Source organism: Dermacentor albipictus, chromosome 9 (assembly GCF_038994185.2).
Source record: "Dermacentor albipictus isolate Rhodes 1998 colony chromosome 9, USDA_Dalb.pri_finalv2, whole genome shotgun sequence".
Taxonomy (NCBI): Eukaryota; Metazoa; Arthropoda; class Arachnida; order Ixodida; family Ixodidae; genus Dermacentor; species Dermacentor albipictus.
In genome coordinates, this window is record NC_091829.1 from 26,000,464 (window position 1) to 26,028,302 (window position 27,839).

Here is a 27,839-nt window from a genome sequence, read left to right on the forward strand (position 1 = left end):
TTTGTGGTGGTTATATGCGTGTTGGTTATGATAATGTTTGTTTGCATGGAAGTTGTTTAGTGTGCACGCACCCGTTGTTATTTCACGGGAAGGTGCTGCCCAGAAACAAAACTGAAATGATCAGACGATAGTCAGTACTAACAAACTTAAATATTTAAAAGCTAACAAAAGCACAATTTCTTTAAGTTACCGCAATGTACGGAACCTATACCTAAAGCGCGATCACCGCAAATGTTTTATCCGTTTACAAGCAACTCGCAACACCTGTCCTCAATAAGATGACGCTCGACCAGATAACTTGCAGCGCACCGCGTGTGGACTGACGACTAGGCGCACGCTTAGCTGTTTCTTCTAGGAAGGATGGCAGTACACTCTAAGAAAAGTTGACACCCTTTGAGTCGTACGTATCTTGCCACACAACAATAAACGCCATCTGTCTTGTCCGCATTTCTTTTCTTCAACGCTGCGAGCCCGGTACTTCCCAGTAACGAACGGCAATCAGCATGACATAGCATTGCGGACAGGAAAGTAGCGGGCTCGGCGTTTTCAAGAAAGGAAACGCAAGGAATGCAGATGACGATTATTGTTGTGTGGCAAGATATACACTCCAAAGGGGGTATGGTATGGTATGAAGAACTTTAAGGTCAACCTGCCGCCACCATTCTTGTTCCTTGTCACAGTCTGTGAAGACTGCGGGGTGAAAACTTTTTTTTAGAGTGTACGTGTCATTCTTCAACCCACGCCACCTCGTCCACCCCCCTCCTCTCTCTCTCTCTCTCTCTCTCTCTCTCTCTCTCTCTCTCTCTCTCTCTCTCCACCGCAGACACGGGTCCCTGCCCCTACGCTCCGATCCAGCGTGACGTGTACATGACGCACATCACTCGTGTCGTGCACGGCGTCAGCTCGACCTTCCACTGCGAGATGGAGTGCAACCGCGAGCCGGACTTCAACTGCCGCTCGTACACGTACGTGGAGCACGGCACCCTGGGCCCGCCGCAGTGCCTGCTGTCGGCGGACAGCCGGCCCGGGGTGTCGCCCATCGTGCTCGAGTACCGCAGCCGGGCACTGTACGCCGAGAAGGACTGCCACCTGGACGACGACAGCCGGAGCAACGGGGTCGTCGGGGGAACGTCGCACCCGCCGCCGTACCCGCACACACCTCCCGGACCACCGCACAGGTACGATTCCATGACGCCCGAAAATTTTTAAGGCCAGAAGAGGGGGAAAAAAAAAAGAGAGAGAGAGAGAGAGAGAGAGAGAGAGAGAGAGAGAGAGAGAGAGAGAGAGAGAGAGAGAGAGAGGGGGGAGAACGCGCTAATTCACCTTCTCGTTATCGGCGAACGCAATATAGGCGACATCGCATGGAAGACCATGGTGCGAATATATATATATTCGACACGGATATCACTTACCCTTGAAAGTTCCTAACGCTGGAACTACCGGTGCATTATCGATCATGAATACTGTCGTTGGGTATGATAGGTGTTATTACTGTGACTCGCACTGTCGCTTGAGTGTTTCCTTCTAACATCAGTGTGTTATGTGACATTGTTCGCTGACATTATTGCTTTTGTATTTGAAAACGTAACTATATGTTGCACGTACCCCCTGTTAAAAAAGGAGGAGTTGCCGGCGACGTAGTTGTGCGCCAACATTTCTTCTATCACTGTCATTAAAAAAAATTCATATATATCACAGATTCGCATTAGGGCGAAGCAATGAATGCGATAGGAGCGTGCTACCGAAGTGTAAAACGCGTAGCTGTAGTGGCAGTATACGAATTGAAGTAAACGTAAGCTGACCAAGAAAAAAGAACCTGTTGTGCTAGAGTTCCTCTGTTTGAATCCTGCCATCCAACAATTTCATCTATGTTCAATAATTAAAGCCAACGTATTTCTCAGTGACTTTAGCTCCGCTTTTCCGTTTTAGGTATGTTTCAAACGTCTTCGAAACAAGTGGAAATAACGGCAGACCAACTACGTCTGTACCAACGGTTGTTAGTCCAGAGTTTCTCTTGTCGCCCTCCCAGCTCCTGTCCTCTTCCTGTTTTTGTTTTTTGTACTGTCTTCTTACCTTTAATAACACACTTACTTAATCACTACGGTAGTCAAGGAATTCGTATTTCTTTTAATGTCAAGAGAAAGAGAAAAGCTCCTGTCTCCCATTTGTGAACCCGTTTTCTACGCACAGGCCGTACCCGCCGCCGCCTCCTCCTCCTCCTCATCCCCAACCACATCCGGGATCTTCGCCGCCCTCGCAGCATCCTTCGCCAGGTGGCTCCCCGCCGACACCGTACTTACCGAGGCCCCCCACGGACTACAGCCCGTACCCGCCGCCCCGTTTCTGCACGTACGAGCAGTACACGTACGAGAAGACCATCGGCCACGACATGAGGTGCGAGTCCGGAGGTCGCGGGAAAGAGGGTACACTGCGTTGTTGATTCACTGGTTCGTGTCCTGTATGAACGGAAACGGACGAAGCTGTACGTAGAGCATCATGGCACCACAGAGCGGCCGGAGTACAGGACTTATTTAAAGCAGAAATAATAATGTTACCTTGCGTATGATTACGGCGATATCTCCCTCTCCTCCGCCCCCCTTGTCTTTCTTTTTCCGTTTTCCTACCGGTTGTTTGTAATTTGTAAGCAGGACCATTGCTTCCTGGTAGTTTCCCCCGTCTGCGTCATTGCTTAACCATTCATTTCTGAGGTTCTGGGCATGCCCCTTAATCGCTAGCCGGGCTTCTTAGATACAAGCCAAATAAAACGTTAACGCCTATGCAGCCGACGTAACTCTAAACTCTCTGCGTGCTAAAATATCTCATTCTTCGCTCTTGAGCCTTTGATTTTAGTGAACCGTGAGCACATTTATTATTTGATTGTTGACCGTCGTGGCTGTTGCACTACGCCTGAATTCCCTTGCATCCTAACTGTGCGGCTTCGGCCTCGCTGACTGGCAGAGCGTGCGCATTGTGCATGGATTCCCTATTTCTTTTGTTAATTACCACAATACTGAAGCCAACAGAAAATGACGCTAGCAAAAGCGTGGAGTTAAATTGTCTGTTTCTTCTTTAATTAACAATGAACTCTCTGTACCAAACTAGTATTTTATTAACAAGTTCCGCTGTTCTCCTAATTCGTCTCTCATTTTACTTCGTCGTGTGTCACGCGCACAGGTACGCGCCGAGAGAACGCATCCCCACGCGCTCGGCGGTGGGCGTGGTGCGGGACGCGTTCACCGAGTGCCAGCGGCTGGGAGACCGGTGCCGCGCCTTCACCATCGAGTACGGCAACTTCCAGTCGGCGTCGTGGCTCTCGACGGCCGCGGAGGACAACCGGCAGCTGCTGGTCGCCAACCCCGTCATGGCCTACTTCGAGAAGGTCTGCCTCCAGGGTATGTGAAGAGGCAGATGAGTGTTCGATCGAGAAGCTGCGCTCGGAGGCGTTTGTGAGGTACTCTATACGCTGGTGACGAAAATCGGCCCGGAGAAACGTGCGTCCACTGGTATGAAGTGAAACGTGGGGATCATGTGGGGAACTTGCAAGCAAAATGCTCCCTGGTGAGGGCTCAAATACACCTGTGTTGGCTGGACGTACCAAGCTTTAGGATTGGGAGAAAAAGTAAAGAAGCGCACAGACGCAGTGGCTATTGTCGTGCCTTGAAAGAAAACGACTGACTAGATTAGACAAACACGACTGGAAGGGATACTGCTATTTTAATCAGCCGTTGTGGTGTTTACATCGTTGCCGGCTGCCTGTACAAATTCGGCCAGATAGAGCGGGTATGTAACCATATTCACGCTACGTAGCTGCCAAGATTACATTTATCCCCTTGAGGAGCAAACAAACGCGAGGAGAGTAAAGCCCGGAAACCACCTTGGTGGTCTGCAGTCTCGCAGAGGGTGCCGGTTTACTTGGGACCTGCACAGGCGAGCAGGGGGGCTGGTCGTAGGCATGGCTGTAGCCGCGGAGGTGCGACAGTCCAGACAAAGTGACGGCCAGATTGTTATGTCGTCGCTAGCAGACAGTGTTAGCTTGGTAGCCAACGCCGAAAATCGCTGCACCTGAACGCCACTTTTCAGCGCACGAAGCACGTTAGCACTGGTCCGTTAGTTCACATTCGCGTAATAAAGCGAGAAGACGACGCGACGCCTCCTTCCGGCCTGCGAGCAGTTAGTTCTTCCGGTGACGCTTTGAGCGCGCATGAACTTCCAAGCCGTTCTCCAGCATCAAGAGAGCTCTGGTGAACATCCACAGTTTGATGTTGTATACCGTACACGTTATAATGTATACGCTTGCATGTGTCAAGGGGCTTTCATCATTATCGCCCTTTAATTAAACCAGTAGAGACAGCGGCGGCAGGGAGGCTAACCGGACGAATACTTCCGGTTTCCTACCCTACGTTATAGGAAGGTCGTTGCAGCACTTCATCTACTCGACAGGTCTCTGCCGTGGTGCACAGACTTACGGTGCACACTCCTATACTCATGCACGCAACTACAGCTCACTTTCTCGGCCCTCTTTCTCACTCTTCAGCCAAACGCGAAGAACTGGAGTAATTAGGCGCTCAATAGTCGCCGTAGCACCTACAGGAAGATACTTGCACCGATAGCGCCGCAGAAACACCGACCGAGCAGCTTTGTAGGGGACTCCGACGCCCGAGGGAACGAACGAGAGAAAAAATGTGGGGGGGGGGGGGGGGGGGAAAGAAGCTGCATTAAACGACAGGCTCGTGCTTTTCCAGCGCACCGCTCGAGCGACGAAGGCCCCGGGTGACTGTGTCGCCGAGTGTCCGGCGTCCGCGCCACAACAAAAGCGCGCCCAGCGAGAGCCCTCGAAGAGCAAGCTCGCCGCGGCGACGGATAGCGAGAGTGCGTATCGGGGCGGGAAGTTCATTAACCGCCGCGCGCATAATGACCGCCACGAGACCGGAGCGCTCGCCCGACGACCGGAGAGAGAGGGGAGGCGGCGAGGGTGTGAGCAGGAAGCCCAACTCTGGGCAGTCGAACAAGAAACAAGAATAACAAAAAAAAAGGAAAACAGAAAGAGGAAGATGGAAAGAGAGGGAGGGAGAGAGAGATTCAGAAACGTGAAAAACGCTCGAACAAAGAAAATTGAACGCGCTTTTGAAGATTGGCGCGGGCGGAATTGCAAACAAGCGAAGTGGATGGAGCAGTCCGGGTTGCGGATGCCGAGCTTTTGGAAACAGGAAGAAGGGGGAAGAAAAAAGAAAAGAAGTATTTAAAAAGTGGCATAGACGAACGACCCGCCTGACGGCGGGAGGCAGCGGACCAGGCGAACCGCGAGCGCGGATGCTGAAAACGGTCGCGTCCGTGTATGCGAAGCGGTGGTGGTACGTGTATACGGCCGTGTCGGAGAGGGTGCTCTCTCTCTCTCACTGGAACACTCGGGTGCGTTCTAACCGCTGGCGTCTGCGCTTTCCGGTACGATTCGCCGGGAGTCTTTATATTTTACAGTACATTTGCCGCCTTATACGAGCCAAGTTTGGGGAACTAATGCAGGGACGCGGACAACAAGCGAGTTCTTCGTTCTCTTAATATAGCGGGTGTTCTGCCCTGGCTTAGTTGTTCTGGAAACGGTTCTGCAGTCGGTTTTCACAAAGGGGAAGCAAAATAGACAAAAACTCGAGGAGCACACACAACGGGTCAGTGCTGGTAAGCTGATGAGCATACGTGAAGTGATTGCCCAAGCGATGTCTGTACGCAGCGATTGAAAGAAATGGTTATAGGCATATATATATTTTGTTTTATTGCGTCTAATGTGTGCGCAAAGCCAGGTTAATATTATGAATGTTTTCCCTAGCGTGAAGAGAACCTATGCCTCAGATACTTTCCCATGGTGATCGAACTGCATGATTAACGACAAATCGACAATATGAAACCACGAGACGGCGACCTATTCTCTCTCTCTCTGTGTGTGTGTGTGTGTGTGTGTGTGTGTGCATGTGCGTGTGTGTGTGTGTGTGTGCGTGTGCGTGTGTGTGTGTGTGTGTGTGCGTGTGCGTGCGTGTTTGTGTGTGTGTCCCTGTCCTACTTGCCGCGACAGCCCAGCGCTGCTGAGCACGAGGTCATAGGTGCGGTTCGGATTCCAGCATCTGCATCTCAACGGGAGCTAAATGTAAAAAAAAGAAAAAAACGCTGGCTTGCCTACAGTTATGCGTACGGAAAGCAAGCTCAAGTGGTCAAAATTATACCGAAGTTTCCCACCACAGCGCATACCTCATAATCAGATCCGGCTTCTCCAAACGTAAAACGCAACATTTCTCTTTTTTTGCTTTCTGTCCCCCCGTTCGGTTCCCATTCCCCTTTGCGCACAGCGCAGCAGAGACATGACAGTCCAGCCTCTACTCTCCCGTTTCCTTCCCCCTCCGTGCAGAGCGCACGTGCGGCAAGATGTGGTCGTTCGAGCGAACCGTGGGCCACACGCTGGGAGGCGACGCGGACCGCGAGGTCCCGGGCGTGCTTCGGCGAGCCCAGTGCGAGGACCTGTGCCTGCGCGAGCGGTCGTTCGTCTGCCGCTCGGCCACCTACCAGCAGTCGCGGCTGCTGTGCCGCCTGTACGCCGAGAACAGGCGCACCCGGCCGGCGCTGTACGTCCGCACCGCCGAGGACGTCGACTACTTGGAGAACCTGTGCGCGCAGGGTACGTATGCGTGTATGTGTACGTGTGCGGCACCCCGCGGAACGCAACCCTCCCATTTAGAACCGCAGAGACTTTCGAGCTGCAGTCGAAAGGCCGGTCGAGGCTCGGTGAAAACTCGAAAGGACTAGCTGCTCAGTTGGGAAAGTTGATGTGGCTTACTGTACATTTATTTTTACTATTAATAATCTTCCAAACACAAAGAAACACCACAACCTTCCGTTCGCGATGACATAAAATGAAAATAAATTTTGAAAGAAAGAAGAGATAACCGAAGAAAAGGCAAGAGGTTTTAACCATTATTGCGTCCGGTAGGTTACCCTACACGTGGGAAAGGGTTTGGTGGGTGGTGGGAAAGGACATGCGAATTGTGTGACCGCCTTTGAACGTTGTAGAGCGTAGTTTCGCGTTACTCTGTGAATTTTCTTTTTTTTTCTTTTTTCCTCTTCTTCTTTCTCCTTTTATTCCCTTTACCCCTTTCCCCAGCACAGGGTAGCCAGCCGGTACTATACACTGGCTAACCTCCCTGTCTTTCCCCTCCTTTGTCTCCTCCTTCTCCTCCCGGGAAAGGGGAAAGTGTGAAAGAAAGATAAGAAGGAAGAATGAGAGTCAATAAGAACCAGTGCGAGTACAATCTCTGATGAATGCTCATTCAGGTACAGTCAAAAGCGCTCGTGATCTTCAAAAAACGGATTAGTGCTTTGGTGGCCTTGTGCACACTAGAATCTTTCAACTGAAGTTTCAGGATCTTTCTTTCCAAGAAAGGTACGTCTGTAGTCTAAGCGGCTGAGACTAGTACGCACAGTACATCGTCGAGAGTCCGAGAATATAGAGTCACAGAATCTGCTCTACAGTTTCGCCGTATTCACAAGAGCGACTTACGGCGCTGTTGGCCGTTCCGATATGAGAAATTCGACGCTCAACCACGTGTGGGATACGTTTCAAAACGGGAGAGTCCAGAGTCCGGGTGGTTGGCGAAGTCGCAAGTCACGGTCCAGTGAATGTAGTCGGGGAGTTGGTGAAATCCGGCAGACGGAAGGAAACGAGAACGTGAAGGCACGCCGCAGAACATCACATCACAACGCATTAAGTCACTTGATATGACAGAACGAGTGCCACAGACGATAGCCGAGTCGCAGTAGTTGACAAGAATTATTGAACAGCTTTTCGAAGACGCGAAGCGGACAACGCACGGGCAACTCGACACACACAAGCGCAACTACCAGCTGTTCAATGAAAGGGAGGCGTCAGAACATATGATATTTTGGTTCTTGCTCAATACAAACGAAATCCGCACTCCGTGGCATTTCCTTTGCTTGATCACATGGTTTACATGCCACTGCCACTGAAGCCTATATCCGTAAAATAAAGAGAGATTGACTCGACGCGAACCCAAGCGTCATCTTTCCTTTTCTATATAAAACCGTTCTAACAGTTATCACGCAGTGTTGAATTGTGCTTACGTGTGTCCTGTTCCGTGTGTGTTGTCTGCTTGGCGCCTTCAAAAAGATTAGTGGGTTCCGTGTACCCGTGATACAACATTTGAAACAGTGTAAGTTTTATGAAGGTGGTACACTTACATATTTTATATGTACCTGAGGCACCTGACAGTGCTTATCTTGAATAACGGTAGTGTACCCTAAGACGGCTCGCGCTCAAGTGCTGCATATTTCCCCTGCAAATATCAACATGCCTTCTGCCTTCACAACCACCAAAATATAATCAACACATCCAATCCCGCGTAGATCTTCCGTTATCTACGATCAAAATTGCCACTTACAAATAAAAGTGCGAAGATGGAGAGATTTATAAATGATTGCGTGTCTGGAGGGAAGGTTGATGCAGTTGCGACGGAGAACCCTGTTTCCTGACAAAAATTTTAAAGAAGAGATAGCTTGTACACCTTTTATGTATATGTCAGAGGATTACAAGCCTGACAACGGATGGGATAAACTGATAATAAGACAGGTAAGAGCAAGATTACCTTCTGCAGTGAAACCCCACCCTGGAGAACTTGTCGGAAGTTAAAAAGAGGATCACCAAAGTGAAGGTTTGCTTCTGTGAAAAAACACGCAGCACCGGATTTTCGAAAGGAAAAAAGAACATGGATGTCATGGTTCAGGTCACTGCGCGACGTTCTCGAGTTGCCTTTTGGGCTTTGGTGCAGTCTTCCTGTCATCTGCGGAACTTCGATAATACGTAGTTGAAAAGAAGAAAGTCCCTGACATCTCGGTACCGCTTTGGGACTGTGTATGTACGATAAGAGTCCAGTTTCGTCGTGTAGTTATTTCTGTCGAACGTACTGAAAAGCATTTCGATTTTGTTGTTGATTGTTTGTGAGAAGGCGAAATGAATTAGCTGGGTAAGTATCACTGTTCCTCTTTGTGTCCTTCTTCCGGCACAAATTGAAATCGAGCCTTCGGTATTAAAAAAAAGATAGCCTGCGAAAAGTGGAAGTCGTAAGTCCGGGAATAGTTTTGATGCAGTATCCTTATGCACAAGTAACTTGTAATGAACACAGACGCGCGAATAATGGACCTCGAAGAAAGAACACGGGAACCATGAACTGCGTAATATATCTTCCAATAGACCCGGTTCAACCTCAGTAGGCGTTGGCTGGTTACCTGGGCAGACACTGACTGCCAATTCCTTCGAAATTCTGATGCCTGACTCCTAAAACCAATCGCGAGGAGGCGAGAATCGCGATCACACAAATACCAATTGGCCCACGCTGTACATTCTTTTCGCTTCTTCCCCGCAGAACCCTCGACGTGCCAATACCGGGAGCAAGTGGATCGGTTTCTGCCCATCATCGACAGGCTGGGCCACGCGTTCAGCCTGACCGAGTGTCAGCGCCAGTGCGACCTGGAGCGCCTGTTCAGCTGCCGTGCCGTCAACTTCGAGACGGTGCACCGGGACTGCGCGCTCAGCAGCGAGGACGCCCAGACCACGCCCCTGGGTACGGCCGCGCTCGTGCACCGCCGATACTCTGTCTACAGCGAGAAGGGCACTTGCGAACAAGGTTGGTCCCAGACTATCTATCTATCTATCAATATCTATCTATCAATATCTATCTATCTATCTATCTATCTATCTATCTATCTATCTATCTATCTATCTATCTATCTATCTATCTATCTATATCTATCTATCTATCTATCTATCTATCTATCTATCTATCTATCTATCTATCTATCTATCAATATCTATCTATCTATCTATCTATCTATCTATCTATATATCTATCTATCTATCTATCTATCTATCTATCTATCTATCTATCTATCTATCTATACATCTATCTATCTATCTATCTATACATCTATCTATCTATCTATCTATCTATCTATCTATACATCTATCTATCTATCTATCTATCTATCTATCTATCTATCTATCTATCTATCTATCTATCTATCTATCTAAGGTAGACGAACAGACAGACAACATGAGGGCGTAACAAACTCCCCTTTTCTGAGCAGCATACGGAGCTGGCGTAGCCGCTAGTACGACACAATATCGCCTGATAAGATTGATCGAAGTATCAATTTAAAACAGGACACTGGCTAATATAAAAGTCTTACGGGATATGTGCATTTTTGTGATAATGCAAGCGCTTGGAGGGTCTGAATTCTTGTATTTACTTTGTTCATGCCGATTCGTTGCTTAAAAGGAACTGATAATTACCGGTCTATTCGCTGCGTTGGTAACGGCTACCTCCAGCACTATGCCCATTAACAGAAATCTGCCGGTTTATTATGAATAGTGGACCTAAACAAATTGCGCATTGCATACAGCGGATCCACACAGCTACCAAAACAAGAGTTGAGAGTGCTAAAAAAGTATTCGTTAAAACTCAAACGACTTTGGTGGTGTTCTTGTCGCTTCACTGAGTGAATGTTAGCGATGATAAACAAATATAGATTACGTTGTCCTATTCTACGCTACCGCACAATGGGAGTTTTGGAAAAACATATATTGGAGAAATTTTGGAGAAAAAGAAATGCTTTGCGACTTCGCTTAGTTGCGACTCTTCTCTATGCAGTGAGCGTGCAATGCAACCAGCAGGACATGCTACTGGCGATGAACTTCGACACGCCCTTCCATGGCCGCGTCTACGCAAAGGGCAACCCTTCCCAATGCTTCGTGGTGGGAAACGGGCAGAACACGCTCCAGTTTGCTGTCTCACTCGGCACCCGCTGTGGGACGCTGCAGGAGGTGCGCATTCCCTCACATCGAGGGCGATACTTTTCTCTGCCTTTCACTTTACTGTGTTGATTTCATGTTGTAGGTCACATCCACTGTCTATGGCACTTTCGACGCACCTCAAGAGCTGTCCCTGCGTGAATGCGTGCTTTCCTGAAACGCCGTCTTCAAAGCAGGCTTCACCGCAATAAGCTTCATTATGCGGAGAAGCAAACTTGAGTCCATTCCCCGGTTTTCAGATGATATGTTTGTAGGCACTTAGCTAGTTGAGGAAACGCTGCAACCATGGTCGGCATGAGCTCGTTGCCATTTCTATCTCCGGTTTCAGGCTTCGCACAAATAAGTTTACAGGGTTCGTTACAAGTAGTGTGGGAAAATTACATCGAAAAGATCGAACAAACTTCTTAATTGAATGAGCAATGACAAAATATCGATGTTGATCGGAAACACACGAGTTAACGCTTCACTTTGATGAACATTCACTCAGGAATGCGTTTGGAAAGCTGCCGCTTTGTGCATTCAGGGCATGGAAAAAAAAAAAAGCTTTCGTTGAAGCATACTTCACTACACCGAGATACCTTTTGCAGAGGACCCCGTTTTTCTCAATAGACCCCTTTTACTCACGATAGAGTAGTACGTGATAGCATGTTTGCTAGAAGTAGAACAAGATAATCGACAGATTGAACATCACTAGAAGTAATTTATCGCTCAAACCAAGAAATACAATATAATGGCTTCGATAGCAAGTCCATGCATTCACGTTTCTCTTGAACAGCTTTAGTCAAGCGAGCATGTTCTTGCGATCCATTGAAGTTAATGCGTCGATTTACTGGGTACTTGCGCGAGACCAAAGCCGTTGTTACGGCGGCGGAAAGTGTCGTTATGAACGTCAGCGTCGAGATTATATAGGCTCCCGATGCGGAGGCGTGCTAAACTGAATGCAATACCTGAGCACCGAACGTCTAATGCCTCGCGACACGCTGTTTGTTGCGGGCGACGCACGCTGAATGTTGACTATCGCTGTGCGCAGTATGCGGCAGTCAGGTAGCAAGGGTTGTGATGTAGAAGTGCTGCGATAGCTATGCCATGAAGATGTCCACAGTTATGGACTGTGACAGTTTTGGGGCTATGCTACTTGAGTGAGGCGTAAAAAATGCGGCAAGAGGTGAACAAATGACAACCATGACTTTAAGTTAGAGTACCTTGTATCATTCAGAGCAATGAGGCTGACTCTAAAGCGATATCTCTTTACAAGACCAGAGAATGGCATGTTGGCGGATGGGAACCCTTTCTCAAAAGTCACATGGACATAGGCGGTGGTATGCCTTGGCTGAGTGCAGGAGAGAGGCAGTTGGCGTTCACAGTAGCTATGGGTAAAAAACGCATGAAAGACTATTTCTTCTTCAACCGGTTACCTGGCGCCATAAACCTCGCACGCAAATCTGGCAATGTCGGGAGAGGCCCTACAAGTAAACGTAAGCGGGAAATGCTTTCCCTTTCTCGCACACACCTGGAGCATCCTCACGCTTGAGTGGTTGCATAAATATTGAAGCACTAACTATTTTACATGTCTTCCGGCTGAAAGGCGAGCAATTCTCACGATCGAACTCCTGTGTGTCGCAGCTTGAGCTTCCTTAACGCCCTAGACACTTCCCAGACTAGGCGGGTGTGCCAGAAAAGTGGCTTAGACATGTCGATTAGTGGGCCGCTGAGTAACTCAGCTCTCTGTACTTTATTATTATTTTTTTTTTCGTCCGCAGGGAAACGGCCACTACGCCAACGAAGTTGTCGTCCAGCAGCACCCGATCATAATGACAGACACCGACCGCAACATTCGCGTGGTGTGCTCTTTCGAAGCCGGCGACAGGACAGTCACGCTCGGTTCCACTTTCGCACGAAACGGCGCTTACAGCGGAGGCCTCGATGTTACGTAAGTTGCGCTGCTATGGGGACTAAACGAAGAAGGGCGTCGAATTAACGCTGTTATTGTGATCACGTGGTAACAACCGCAGAAACACTGCGTCTTGAACCTGCGTAGCTCATCAAGTATGGAAACAATACCAAAAGTACACAAATGCATGCCTAATGCAAAGGCAGCAGAGCGGTCAATGGCCATGTCAGGTAAGCGATACTTACTGCTGCGTCGGCGTGCACACGGGAATGCTTACGCTATCAGCAAGAAGTTTTCTGTTAAGTACGCATTGACGTTGGGATCGAGACACCTTGAGAGTTTTAGTTCGGGTTACGCTTCGGATTAGGTCAACTTGTACGCCTTTGTGATGCATTATGTAACCGCGCAAACGACAACGGACGAAGAAGGAAATAAACAGGACAGGCGCGGAACTTCAACTCATAAATATGAAGTGAAGAGGCACTTAGGTGCCGCTGCGGCCACTTTTCTTTCTTTTTTTTACGTATAATAGAAGAGATGTGATACAGCTATTGAGGTGTCTCTCAGTCTAGTAAAATAATAAAGAAAGGTGGCTTATCTGAACTGTGCTTAGAGGATGGCCCAGAGGAAATGGGCAGTGTCGACTGTATTCCGTAATTTTTCCTCTGTTTGTAGTTCTATTACAACTCATTTTATAAGCACTCTTTCCTCGTGTCTATTAGATGTGATCAGATCAATGGTAATGTACAAGTGCCCAGAAATGCCTCGCGGTGACCTTCATTATATACACATTGCGTTGGTCTAAACGCTTAATATCAGTTCACGCGCAGTCCGCGTCTGCACCTTTTACTGGCCTTGCATTGTATCTACGCTAGTCTGCAAGAAAGTCGTAACCTTATTTAGCTCTGGAGCGGTAATACCGCCCGTACAGCGGGGATGCAAGTGTGTAGCCCTTTGACGCAGTCCCCAGCGTTCGATGCACCCACATGTTATACTCAAAGGGGGCACGGGCGCCACGCTCGGTCGGTCGTCGGTTTTTCATTTAGCGCTGGGAGAAACGGTCTTCACTTTCCAGCGCGTGTGACGCCCGCCGTGCCACCTGCACGCAGGACTCGGCACCAGCCGACCATAACGTCGGTCGTGACCAACACCGCCCCGCCGCCGAACGTGGTCATGCGAATCCTGGACCCCAGTGGGCGTGACGCAGGAGTGGTCGGACTCGGGGACGAGCTCACGCTCAGGATCGAAATCCAGGAACCTGGCAGTAAGACGGCCCTTTCTTTATTTTGTTTGACCTTGCGCTGCTTTCGACTTTTTTCGCTTTTACCGCGCCGTTCCTGAGGTTATAGTTGACGTCATAGTTCTGCGGAAACCCGCAAGGTGGAGAGAAGTAACGAACAAAGGGAAAATCAGACATCCACTCGTCCGTAGCAATTGCTACAAAGAAAACCCATACGGGTTCCTCGAAAGAAAAGCCTCGCAGTTGAAGAAAAATTCGTCGTGGTCCGGGACCACAGCCTTTCCGGGGCAGCCGCTCTACCACCTGAGCTAACCTGAGGTTATAGTTGAGGTTAAGTTATGGGACGATGGTGCGGTTTAAAGGACGCCACGTGACGAGAGCCGATACAACAATCGCAACGGTGAAAGGGCGTAGGTCAAGTTTGTATTAGTTATTATCGTAATATTTTGATTATCGGCACACAGTTTACAGGCGAAAAGCGTGACAAAGCGATAGAAACGCATGAACGGGAACGCGTGACAGCCCCATGTGATGCCGGAGGTTTGCTACAATACAGTGGCGTGTTGTCCGATTCACACAACGCGTTCGGGTTAGTTGTAACTCCGTAATCAGTCTCTCGGTGAACATTTGCTAAACCAACATTATGTAGTTAGTGAACTTTCGAGAAACGCACATTACGTAGTTAATATCGCCAAAAATAGACGCGATGCTACATTAAAGACGAGCCCGCTTGCCTTTACATTAAACTTTTATTCCGCATGTTTGCCAGATTTATTTACAGCTACGTAACGTGGAATATCTTAGACGAGCTAAGTTCGAAGTATACTTAATGTCCATGTAACAATCTAAAAGGTGGTAGATCCGAAATACATAACAGAAATTATAGTTTGCAGCTGATCTAAGCACGACTGAAGTGTGTGCTAAATGAAATAACCTGATCAGTGAGTGAGTATAACGTAGACAATAGAAGGAAAGTTAGTCAAAATAGCACTCTCGCGAAGGATGAGAGACAAATATAATAGGATGTTTAGGCCGCGTACCAAAAGTAACAAAGTAATGAGTCAGTACTAATTCATCATTTTCAACTTTGGTTCCCATTCCAGGCGCATTTGCCATTTTTGCAAGAAACCTTTACGCCAGGAGCTCCAACGGTGAATCTCTTTTTCTCATCGACAGCCTAGGGTAAGTACAACCTCGGCTACTGTACTACAACAGGCGGAGGCAATATGGAGATGCCTTGCCTGTGCAGTATCACGTGTGTCGTTAATTAATAATGACGTAGAGGAAAGCCCGTATCTGAATGCGCTGCTCTTCAAGTCGACAAGCAAGGCGAGGTCCATAATCATTACTGGTGGGCCCGACAGCGCTAGTAAACATTGGAGCATGAGTTTAACAGGAACACACATGAAAGAATACATGTTAAAGGTAGCTTCAGCATGCAGGACTACAGCAATGTACAGGTGGCAGAATCTGCCACCGATCATACGCCATTTATGCTGCTTAACGTAAGTGTACGTTGCCCTCTCTTCTTCGCAATGGGGCATTTTTATTTCGTAGCTAAGATAGGAAATCTGAGGCTCTCAATATACAGAATGTACCCAGATCAATGAACGCGTAACGAGGTATTTCCGCAGTGACGCTCGTGTTGTTGATTCAGCAATGCGAACGACTGGAGATTAAAAGCTCTAGTCTGTACGCGCTACAGCTATTGAGTGCCAAAAGAGTAAATGGAGTACTGTAGCAACATATCCTGGTAGCTTTCGAAGAGCTTTCGTTTTCTGCACACAAGAAGATGATACATGCAAAAATAATGCATGGACAATGCAATGTAATTTCGAGAAAGTTAATTATTCACACACAAAAAAAATGTTCCTGCATTCGCGAAAGCCTGGTTGCACGTGCATGTCATTCTGAACGCTCGCATCTTCCTGCGTCCATGTCATGCGATCTAGCAAGCCTGTCTGACAGACCTTGGAGGCAGCCCACAATTACATGTCTGGCTTGGTGACAGATGTCGTGCGCACACCTGCTGACAACTGAAATGAGCAATGTCCGTTGAAAATTCTCTAAACAGCGATTCTTCTCTTCCCTTTGTCTTGCGTATTCCTTATTCCTCTGCTAGCTTGACTACTTGAAAAAACATTTGTGGCTGCCAGTTACTGGAACGCATTACGTAAATTGTCATAAAGCCAAGACAGGCGTCCCGACAGCAAGAGAATGTGAGACGAGTCAGAAGACCTGCACAACCACATTGTTCTCAGATGTTGGCGAGCAGAGCGGCTCGTACTTACCGATGTCTATACTAACTATACTATACTAGCTATACTAACGAATGCCTATACTTTCTCTCACCATCGTTTATACCATCATCATTCATCAGCCCTTTCCCTCCCCGTCCCTTTTCCCCAGTGTAGAGTAGCAGGCCAGGGCAAGTTATAGCTCAGGCCGACCTCTCTACCTTTCTGTAAATAAAGTTCTCTCTCTCTCTTCCCGTTGTCGCGCGCAGGTGTCCCGTGGACCCGAGCATATTCCCACCCCTTCGACCAGACTACAGGCAACCGGGCGCGCTCTTCGCCAATTTCAAGGCGTTTCGATTCCCGTCGTCCGGTCTGGTCAACTTCGAGGTGCAAATAAGGTTCTGCCAAGAAAGGTGTGATCCGGTAAGTGCCAACCTTATTGTGTGCAATCTATTAAAACAAAATGCATCCTCTGATCTTCACGCAAAGGCAGAAGTTACGACTTCGGCTTAGGCGTGACAGTAGATTGGACGTGTCAATGAGCAGGCGCTTTCGGGATAACAAAAATCACAATCAAGGAATGCGGGCGTTTCTCACTACGACTTGCCTAAAAAATACTTATATGCCACTCCTTGAAAGGTAAACGAACTCATTCAGTGAACTTGAATTCAGTGCTAAAGCAGCCCATGTCACAACTTTAAGGAAACAGCTCGAGTTGTGCGATATAGAATAGGACGGCTTACGTCTACAGAACGAATTGAAAAAATAACCGAAGTACCCTTCTATGATGCAGCAGTAGACGTGATGGGGGTGCCAGTGATGACAATGGCCGCTTTATCACACACTATCATGGCCTGAATTCCGATCTCTATGAAGAAGGTCTCCTATTGAGACTCTCACGGCAACAATGACAACGATTACCTTTAACGTGCGTGCACGTTAGTGCCCGTGACAATGGATGCTGTCACAACTGATAGTGAATACTCGCATCTCCCTGCAGGTGCGCTGCCAAGGAGGTGGCGAGTCGTTTGGCCGCAGAAGGCGGGACGTGTCGTTCCCGCCGATTGCCAGGTTCGCGCTCAGGAACAGGACCAGGCCAATCTTCCTCACAGCGCACAAACCGACGATCGTCATAAGACCGTATTCCGTGCGAACCACGACGACGACCACTACAGACGAGCCCCCCACGACCACAACGAGTGATGCTCCTGCGACCACGGTTGAACCTGCAACGACCACGACAGCTTCCACGGAAAAGGTGTTAACAGCCGAAACCGACACAGAAAGCATTGTGGAGACTACTGCGAGTCCGGAGCCGACAACAGATGGCGTCCCAGCGACACCTGTTCCAGCTGAGAACTTTACCGATGATGTCACGGAAGAGAGCGTGGAAGAAACGCCTAATAACTCAACGGTCGCTGAAGAGGCTACCGAAGAAACGATGGCGGCAACCTTAACGACGTTTCCCGATACAAACGAAACAGCTCGTTTTGATTCAGAAGAAGCAGAAGAAGAAGCCTATGACGATGCAGAGGAAAGTGAACCGCATTTGATGTTCCGGAAACAGGAAATGTACCTGCCCGAAGAAGGCAACGGGAGCGTCCCGGAACCGCAGCAAGCTTCGAAGGACGCCGAAAGGATTGAGCAAGTGTCCTCGGCCGTCGTGTTCCGTAATCCTGATCCCAGCAACCCGCAGCTACAGCACGGTGTTCGAGGCCCTCCGCGGCAGGCGACGGCCGTTCCTTTCGATCTAACTTCTCAGCCGTACGGCGGCTACGGATTGGGATACGGCCGCCACTACGGCTCGCCGCCGCCGCCGTATGGCGGTCACGGCCCGTACGGTCATGGCGGCTACTACGACCACGACGCGCGACGCACGTTTACGGATCAGCGCCGAGGAACACGGCCACATTCGAGCCAAGCCTTTTCGCACGTCTGGAGAGACACGCCGTACGGCCCACCGCCAGGACCAGTGGCCATTGAGCCAGCAGCCGAGCAGCATCGTTACGACAATCGTCGATTAGAACACCGTAATCACCGCCACAACTCGGCCGGAAACGAGCAGAAGGAACCTTCCGGAGACCGGGGGCGCGGAGTCCATTATTACGAAGCGGCGGGACGTCGTCGCGAGTTCGACCCAACCGCGGACCGCGCAAACGAGTCGTTGGGGCAAACGAGCCGAGATCAGCCTTCCGGCGGCGGCGGCGACGACAAACGGACGGGGCTAGAATCGGGCTCCTCGCGGCCCGCCGCCGGTTTTCGGGAAAACGTTAACGGCGGTGGCAGCTCGTTTTCGAGGGAGCCCGAAAGAAGTGACAACTACTACGACAAAGGACGTCGTCCCGCGGACACCGCCTGGCGGGAGGCGCCACAATCGTTGCCCGCGGAAACGAGAAGCGACACCTTGAATTTCTCCTCCGGTAACGAAACGAAAGCGACGTTAGACCTCACGGGAGGCGAGGACAACGCGCTATTCCAGCAGCAGCAACAGCAGCAGCAGCGGCAGATGACGACGAATTCCAGCGGCCAGTTCGTGGTGCGAGAGATGGAGGGGGGAGGGTACGCGCCTTCCTCGGCGTTTCGCGAGATTGTCGCCACGACCGAGAAGCCGTACCCGGAGGAAGTTCCGCTCTCGCTGGCCATTATGGTGGGCGAAGACAGCGGCGGCGGGAAGCCCGACAACGGCTGGGCCAGGAACGCCGCCAACTCCGGCGGCGGCGTCTACCAGCCCCCACGAAGCCGAAAACGAGGTGAGGAAGTCGTCAGCGGGCTGGCTAGCTGGCATTATGTGATGCCGGCCGCGCGGTGTCATGAGACGGTAATGAAGACGAATTCCGCGCGTGCCGCCTTTCTCTATAGCCTTCTCTCTATACGGTGTGTGTGTGTGTGTGTATACTCACTCTCTCGGTAAATGTGTGCAGCGGCGCCGAAGTGGCGAGGCGGGCTGACGCCGGGATCGCTTTGTGCGCAGACAAAAGCAACTCCTGCACTTCTTTCGAAGCCCTTTACATTCCGCATCCGTCCTTTAATTTACTAGAGACTTTTAGCAGTGCCGTATCACGGTACGGTAAGTGCGGTATACGGTACGGTATTACCGTTCCGTACTAACTTACCGCGATAACCGAATATGTTTTAGCTGCGTGTGCCGCTCGATGCGTACGGCAATGTGATAATGATGATAGCGGCTAACATTGGGGCTTTGCAGAATACAATAATTATGCGCTGAGCGCGAAATATTCATTTCGACGAATACTAGAAAGCTTTAGCTTGTCTATATACGCATTATTATTTACAGAAGGGCCCGGCTACGGCAAACTTAGACGTCAGTCAGAGGGCCGGTAGCGCCATCTTGTGAGACTTCGTCCTGCAACACGTGAAACCTTTTGTTACATAAGTGTCCTCATCTAATCAATACATAAAAAAGGGTTTGTTTCTTGTAAATTGCACCGCTGCTGACAATTTGCACCAGCAGATAAGTAGAATATAGTTAGTTACTGCAATAAAAACTTTGCGTCCCCTCTAAGTAAACTCTACATCACTAGATGGCGCCACCTACCTGGTTTTTTTTTTATGCCACTGTTTACTTGTTGTCACTTCGTCGCTGCGCAGAAGGTTGTTTAAAAGTAACCTCTTGCCTTGGTATTATCATGGTAAAAAAAAGCACGCGAGACGTGGACTTTGTGGCCGACATCAGCTTCTCACTGTTTTGGCTTGGTGCAGCTCGGCTAGCGACACACGGTGCTAGCCGAGCCTTACCGACTCCTTACCGTCTAGTATGCCGTACGGAAAGTCATTCCGTACGGTAAAGTTCGCGCATGCGCAGTCCTCGACCGGTACGGTATTACGTACTTACCGTACCGTGTACCGTACTTTCCGTAGCACCGCTAAAAGTCCCTACTATCACGGGGACATAAAAGGTTCGCGTCTTGGAGTATGATTCGCTCTTTGTCGCATTTGCTATTATTAAAGCCGTGTACCAATCAAAAAGTTTAACCTGACGCTTTATTTTTTTACGCGCCTGTCCAATATTGTCGTCTGCTTGCGTCTGCTGCTCACAACTGCGCAGCTGTGAGCAGCAGACGAAAGCAGGCGCGGAGGAATACATTGCGAGAAAACCTCCGTGTTCTGATTGGCCCGACATCGCCGGAGCCTTTCGCAGCGGTGCGTCGTATTGGCGCAGGACCTACGCGTAGGAGGCCGCACTCGCGACAGAAAAACAAGAAATAACGCATGGCCTTAGACAGTGTCCCCACGAGTTGGCGACTGTCCTCACATTGGACAAAGAGCTGTCTAGGGGTGATTGCGATACTTCTTACTCCAGTCTGCATTACTCCGCGTCTTTATGAGCTCTCTTTTGTGTGATGGCGCCGGTTGGGAGCCATCTTTTGTCTGCTCCTGCTAAAGGGAGCAGCGCGAGGCAAGATACATCTGGCTACATTTATTATACAGCTGCAGAGCGCGTGGAAAGCGGTCACATTCGCCGGCACGAGAACGTCAGGTTGGCGCTTCGTGCAAATGACACGTGCAGTTTTCTCTGCGTAAGCTGTTCTCGTTTCCTACGATGAATAGGCTAATTCTCTAACGCCGGCCCATGTGTCCTTGATGCATACTCGTATCCGCGCTTGCGTGAATATCGTGAATACCTTCGAACTCTTGCCGTATTTGTTGAGGAATAGGCCGTCGTTCGTTTTAATGCCCCGCAATGACGGTTTCTTCCGACAATAAAAAGAAGTGCTTAAGTATCGCTGCAGTATTACTTACTGATATTGTAAGCATAACGTAAGGCTCACCAAGAGGGTGACTTACAATACAAATCCAGCCGCGGTGGTGCAAAATTTGAAGGACGCGCATAGCTCAAATGCAAAGGCAGAACTTTACCAATAGGTGCAAGAAAGTGCTTACAAAAGATATGACAACGTGACAGTTACAAAAAGCACAAAAAAAAAGAATCCGTCACTGAATGAATTTATGGAAAAGTTAGCGCAACCCCCGATAGCAACGGTGGTGCAGCAAGAACCTATGTCAAATTACTCGATGCAATGTAGTGCGCTAAATCACCAGCACATACATGGGCATCACGTGAATTTGCTTACGACATGGGGCGATATGATCTATGGCATATTGGCTTCTTTTGTTGTTTTCTGAAGCTCAAATGTGGCTTCCGTTTGGGTAGGAACGTTGATTGGTTGAAGCATTAGACGACTACTACTACTACTACTACTACTACTACTACTACTACTACTACTACTACTACTACTACTACTACTACTACTACTAATAATAATAATAATAATAATAATAATAAAGTTGAGATTCTACTCTCAAAGTTCACGCTCTCATCCGAAGCTATGACGTCCTGTCTTTCATGATTTAAAATAAACCCGCAACTTAATGCTCACCGCATAGACTTCAGGCAAAATTGAGCACGCACTCGCAAGATGTATGGAACCTCTCAAATAAAGGAGTTGTCTGTAATATTATAGCGTACGCCGTCCTCTATCCACTGCCACTGCAGGTGGATAATCTGAGGAATTCTGCCCGAGTTCACAAAAAAGCTCTTACGCCATATCGTTCACCCAGAGGAAAGGCGATCCAATTCTGACGCTGGATATATTATAAGTGAAGCCAGCTGGCTTACGGCAAACAGCACTTGCGCACGAACAGCTCCTTAAATTCTGTCACAGAATCGCCCCAGCCGTTCCAACACGCCCCTCCCCCTTCCCACTCCCCATTTAAAGTCTAGTCAAATATACTTATAGAAACTTACGAAGATCGCCGTAATGCATCGTAACGCTGAGATGATCGAGACCGCATTTTCAAACACAGGCGAATTGCGCAAACTTCTGAAAGCTGCGTGCCGCTTCTTTGTTGTACAACAAATGTCTTCAGCGAGTTCCTTTTTCGTAGCGGGTATCTGGGTTTCCAGTCCTTCTTATTTATTTATTTTTTTGGGGGGGGGGGGGCTTAAATTAAAGCAGTCTTTTAAATTAAAGCAGAAATGTAAGCAGTCCTTCTCACATCACGCGACGGGTGACGCGATACAGTGCCGTGCGCAAAGACTACACGACACTCTCTCCCGCAATTCCTTCAGGAACACAATGTGCGTTTTATCGACTTCCAACTATAGAGGTTGAATCGGCTTCCAACTTTTTCTTTTTCCCCTCACAGAGCCGCCTCCGCCTCCTCCGAGGCCAGTCGAGGAAGAACCGGCCTGCGACCCCCAGAACACCATCATCATCACCGCGCTAGTCGTGTCAGCCATCCACGTGGGTCTCATGTTGGGGGGCTTCTTCTGCTTCCGCTGGCAGCGGCGCTCCATGAAGCGCAAGCAGCTCATCGCCTCGGTCATGGGAGACTTCCGGTTGCCGTCGGCCGCAGGCGTCACTTCCGCCGCGCTGCCGTCGCTTCCGCCGCCCGTGGTGACGACGTCGGCGACCGGTCGCGGCCACTACCACCACCACGCGGCGCCCTCGCGCGCGCCCGGCGGGCCCATGGTTTACGGCAAGGCGGACACGTCGTTCCGCCAGATGTACAGTGATTTCGAGACCCCGCCGTGAAGGGCGGGGGCGTCGTCGTGCCGACTCGGGGTTGTGAATCGTCGTTAGACGAAGCGAAAAGACAACAAACGCAAGAGCATGGGCACTATGGTGCAGAGGTTATTAAGAACGACAACAACAGCAGTAATTTGAGTGTGCTCGGCCTAAAGGAATTTGCGTTCTATATTGGTACGGAAGAAGCATAACATGAGGCGCACACACTCAGCCACGTGGTGTTCGCAGATGCCAAGAAGCTGCGCTATCTGACATACCATGTTGCAAAGAAGAATGGAAGGCGAAAAGAAAAAGAAGATATCAGAGAGATAATTAATAAAGTAACGATGACAAGTCAAACTCATCGACAAAGAGATGATAATGCGATGAAAGCGAACTACAGGACAACCGCTGGATCTCAATTGTTCACTGATTCGAGACAATTAGTCAAATTGCAAAGTCTAGCTGACGGATGTAATGTCCATAAGAGCGATTATCACGGATAATAATGGACATCTGCAATGCAGATTCCGCAAGATGTACAGTGACTTCAAGGCTCCGCCCTGAAGAGCGTAGATATGGTGCCGACTGGGGTTGCGAGTCTTTGTTCGATGAAGCAAAAACAGAGAGAGGGAGAAAACGCGCAATCTGTTGAAGATATCCGAGACTCTTTTGAGGCTCCCGCACTTTACACGCATTAGACTGGGTAAGCATAATTGACTCGCAAACGCTGAACCGTTATGTCCTCGCAGAAGTTGGAGAGTCGTGAGATGTCGATGAGCCGGCATCTCGTGCTGCAAAATAAACTGTTGACCAATAAAAAAATAAGAATTGAAGAAGTTAGAAAGCGCAGCTTCAAACACATGAGGCGAAGTCCAACTCATCGACAAAGTGGCGAAGGCACGCTGAAGTCTGTGGCAGTACACAAGTGCCGGACAACAATTTTTCATGCATTCGAAACGTTTTTTTTTTTTCCTCTGTGTTTAGCACTTGCGAAACCTAGCACTTTCGCGCAAAGCGCGTAGTTCCGAGTATCATGGATAACAAGGAACGTTTACAATTTCGTTTACTTTCTTGTCGAGCAAACTAAAACGTGCACTTTAAAGGGCATGCCTGTCGCACTGAACAGGCTCCCCATTATTCAACAGCCGACGCTGTGCTGATCCAAGTGAGAAAGAGAAAAGCGTTTCTGTGTTGAGGGGCTGTGAAAGAGAGTGGAAAGATGTAAATGAAGCGAATTTTTGCATTTTTGCTTTCAGGAAACGCACAGTAGTAAACAACTGGGCATGTTAAGTCGTGAGTCGTTATCGTGCTGCGAAACTATGCAGCAAAGAGTTTAAGAGAAGAATGTGCCGAGGCGATCAAAACCTAACTCAAATTTATTTTACTGTTTTTACAGACGCAGTAAATATGCCAAGGTCTCCATCATTGTCATTAGAAGCGCATTAATAAGCGCATCAGAGAAATTGAACAGATATATGACGCGTAACAGTAGACAGCAGTGAACAGAACAAAGGCCACAAAAGCACACATTATTCGCCGATGTAGAAGCAGAAGTGTGTCAGCTCTGAATGTGCGATTTCCTTCGAAATATTGCGAACAACTATCAATCAATCACTCAATCAATCAAACAATCAATCATTCTTCTTTACTGCAGTTAGCCAAACACAAATATGGTTAATGATGTGCCCAACTTCTAAGCTTGCTTCGTGCGTTACAACAGCCGTGCTAGACCATGCGCGGTCATATCGGTAACGCGGCTGAAAGCTTTAGCTCGATCAGTTTTTTTTTTTTCTTTTGGTACATGATGGATTTGTTGAAAGGTAGGCATACACTACCTAGCACTGCAGGCTACGGTTTCACGTCATCTAAGAAGCGTCCCTTTCCCGTCTTTGTTAACGTAAGCGGTGCGTATATATTTCGATCACATTTTCAGCAAAATGAGGGCGTCAACCTCAACCTGCATTTTACTTAGGAATCAGCGTATTTAACAAATATGAAACACAATTAACGGTAAAGAGATGGAACGGTCTGGGAATCGGACACGAGCCATCGCGGGAAACTCGGTGAGATAACGTGCTAGCTACGTCGCTATATGTGTCCTCTTGTTTGTATAGATAGATCCAGTGTTTTTTATATTATTATTATTGTTAATACCGTTTGTGTGAATGGACTTGATGTCGTTTTTATCTACATAGCACTCGTTCCCCGCGTTTTCGTTTTCGGATGTAAAGCCCGAAAGATGGCATCTTTAGTTCAATAAAGACATACCCAACGAGAAAACAAACTGTGCTTTCCTTTGCCTATTTAAGCCAAGGAATGTCAGCTGGAAAAACCCGTCGTGGCAGCCCAGTGGCTATTAGGCTGCGCTGCTGAGCTCGAGGTCGCGGCTTCGGTCACGACCGCGGCAGCCGCGTTCCCATGGGGGCGGAATGCGAAAACCCTCACGTACAGTCGCGGACAGAATAAAATGGACCACGGGATCTCCGAAAACGTTCAACTCCCGAGCAGCGCCTGTTGCAGTAACCAGTATAACTGCCCACGACAACGTTGTTAGCATATTCTAGTCGAGGTCCAAAATGCAAATACCAGATTGCGTTGTGAGGTTGCGGAGATATTCAACTTTTTCTTAGATTTCATGGTCCGTAATATTCTGTCCGCGACTGTACGTGGAATTGATTGCACGTTCAAGAACCCCGGGTGGTAATGACTAATCTTTCTTCTTTTGCATCTCGATTCACGTTGAAATGCAGCCGCAGTGACCGAGATCGAAACCGAGACCTCGAGCTAAGCAGCACTATACGCCATATGCATTGAGCTATCGCGATGGGCAATGCGGAGCCGCCCATTGCACTCACCGTCTCTCAAGGTGTTCGTCTCAGATTTTGGGGCAATAAAATCTTCTGTATAGACTATAGTTGCTCTCGTGGTAATCAATGGCAAGCTACACTGTACAGATTTCACAGGGCGAGAAACTGTGAAAGACGATCAGCTGCGTGCCGGTCTGTGATCGCCTTTAGCGGCTACACCTTTCTTTGGTAGATCTATGCAGCGCAGCTGACCTTCCACGGCGCGCTCTCTTTTTTCCCGGTAAGCCCCAACGTTCGATCGGTTAACCGATAGCGCATAAACGTCGCCCATAGCACGTTCCCTGGCTTTCAGTCCTTCTTGGCTTTGTGCTGCCTACGAACGGCACACCGGTTCGCCCGGCCCAAGCGCTCTGACAGTTCGAGCGTCGTCCGGGAGTGACGTTGAATAAACTCGTCTCCGTCAGCTCCGCCATTATAGTGTCAGATCCGGATGGGGCGAAAACTCGGTTCCCCAGGCCAGAGAGAGGACGTCGCAATGCGAGATGTGCGACTACGTTTTTTTTTTCCTTACGCGGGCGTCGACGCAGAAAGCTTCGGCATGAGTGCAGCCTCCAAGCAAAGATTGAAAGCTACGTGGGGGCGAACTGAAAAAGGCCACGGTTTTCGCACGCTCTGTTTTTTACGCATTGACAGGCGCTTCCACGAAATCCCCGGACAAAGACACACAATAGAACCGCTCGATCGACGGGTCGGCTTTGCATCCACGAGGTAGACGGTTATCTTCGAAGCAAATTTTCAACAAGCATGTCGTGCCCAATGCGGCCGTTGTTCTGTAAACGAACGGCCGGCACAAACTGCCCCGCTAAAGTGAGTACGTGCCGCAAGGCTGCGAACACTCTCCTGGTGCCTGTGTTTTCTCCGGAAGCGTTTCCGCGCAATCTTAGTGCGTGGTCGAACACTTGAAAGCCCGTGGATTGAGTTCCATATTTGCGTCAGTGATGGAAAAGGTCATCCGGACGTATGTAGACTGGTGCAAATAGAGCGTGGGCTGTGAGTTGTGACTCCCACCGTCATCATAATAAAAAAAAAAGGGGGGGGGGGGGTGGAGGGTCTCAATTCAGGACACGTCTCGCAAAGCTATCCTTCAACTTTACTGCGCACCATCAGAGGTTACTCTATGCCTTGGATCACTTGAAATGCATGTCTCCATGTGATTCTCAGTCGACCCCCCATCGTCCCCCCTCCATATTGGGACCGTGAAAGGGGGAAAAAGTATATGTGTGAAGTATATGTGTGTGTGTATATATATATATATATATATATATATATATATATATATATATATATATATATATTCAACGCACGCGAAATGCCGATATTGCTGGGTTTTCCGCACCCACCGGCGACACGTAAACATTCGCCCACTTTCATTTCAGTTTCACGTATTATTTTCTACGTTCGAATTTCAACCTTAGTCGATTTTCCCGATTCCTTGGTGTCATTGTCTGTTACCATTATATCGTCATTATATATATATATATATATATATATATATATATATATATATATATATATAGTATTACAACTGACACTGGCTACCACCTGACAACCGTCACTTGCACTTGGTTCCTTGGAAGAGACAGGACGTGCGTCGAGTGAGTTCCTGAACAACTCTTTGCTAATTTGGTGAACGCGATTCAAAATATGTCTTCGGGACGGGGGCGACGTCAGATGGCCCATGGAACGAAGACGCGGTCGTCTGTCGTCTGGACAAGCGAAGAATGGCACCTATAAGTGTTATTGGCTGCGACGCCACGTCGGAAGCGCACTCGGCGGAGCAGAGCTGGTGCAAGGAAAACATTGCTGCACCAATAGCGCGCCAGGTGCTGCGTGAGCAAGAGGGAATAGCCGCGACGCCACGTCACCTTCGCTCTCGCCCCCGGAAGCCTGTGTTATCCAGACTTCCCTTGTGTCCGCAAGCTCTCGCCTGCGTTCTAACTGCGCCTCGGAAATCACTATAAGGAAATTAATGTATAAAACTAAAGAAATTCTATAGGAAAACCACGCTCAATAGCCGAGTGTCTCACGCACTGGGTTAAACCGCCCACCGTCTCAACGTGCTCGCTTGCCCGCAGGGAGTTCGTAATTCGAGGAATCGCTTAGCGGCGTTAAACTGGACATTAATGCTTTCGCATTCACAAATCATACCATGTGCGTACGTGTGCTCGTATTTATCTTTTTTTTTTCTCTTCAGCTACGCTGTATAC

General features: G+C 48.8%; 1 protein-coding gene and 1 long non-coding RNA gene across 2 annotated transcripts in view; one reads left to right on the forward strand and one right to left on the reverse strand.

Moving 5' to 3' along the window:
• Window positions 1-25,027, forward strand: part of LOC135901904 (uncharacterized) — a 76,284-nt gene extending 51,257 nt beyond the window's left edge. Inside the window, exons 12-23 of the mRNA XM_065431719.1 lie at window positions 824-1,178; window positions 2,191-2,394; window positions 3,175-3,392; window positions 6,395-6,661; window positions 9,420-9,680; window positions 10,704-10,876; window positions 12,625-12,794; window positions 13,865-14,019; window positions 15,099-15,177; window positions 16,502-16,655; window positions 17,233-18,982; window positions 22,401-25,027. Of these exons, the coding sequence (XP_065287791.1) occupies window positions 824-1,178; window positions 2,191-2,394; window positions 3,175-3,392; window positions 6,395-6,661; window positions 9,420-9,680; window positions 10,704-10,876; window positions 12,625-12,794; window positions 13,865-14,019; window positions 15,099-15,177; window positions 16,502-16,655; window positions 17,233-18,982; window positions 22,401-22,789 (4,175 nt within the window). The 3' untranslated portion in view covers window positions 22,790-25,027. The remainder of the gene's footprint in view (window positions 1-823; window positions 1,179-2,190; window positions 2,395-3,174; window positions 3,393-6,394; window positions 6,662-9,419; window positions 9,681-10,703; window positions 10,877-12,624; window positions 12,795-13,864; window positions 14,020-15,098; window positions 15,178-16,501; window positions 16,656-17,232; window positions 18,983-22,400) is intronic.
• LOC135901909 (uncharacterized) overlaps window positions 1-27,839 on the reverse strand; it is an 85,387-nt gene that overhangs the window by 11,256 nt on the left and 46,292 nt on the right. The window lies entirely within an intron of this gene.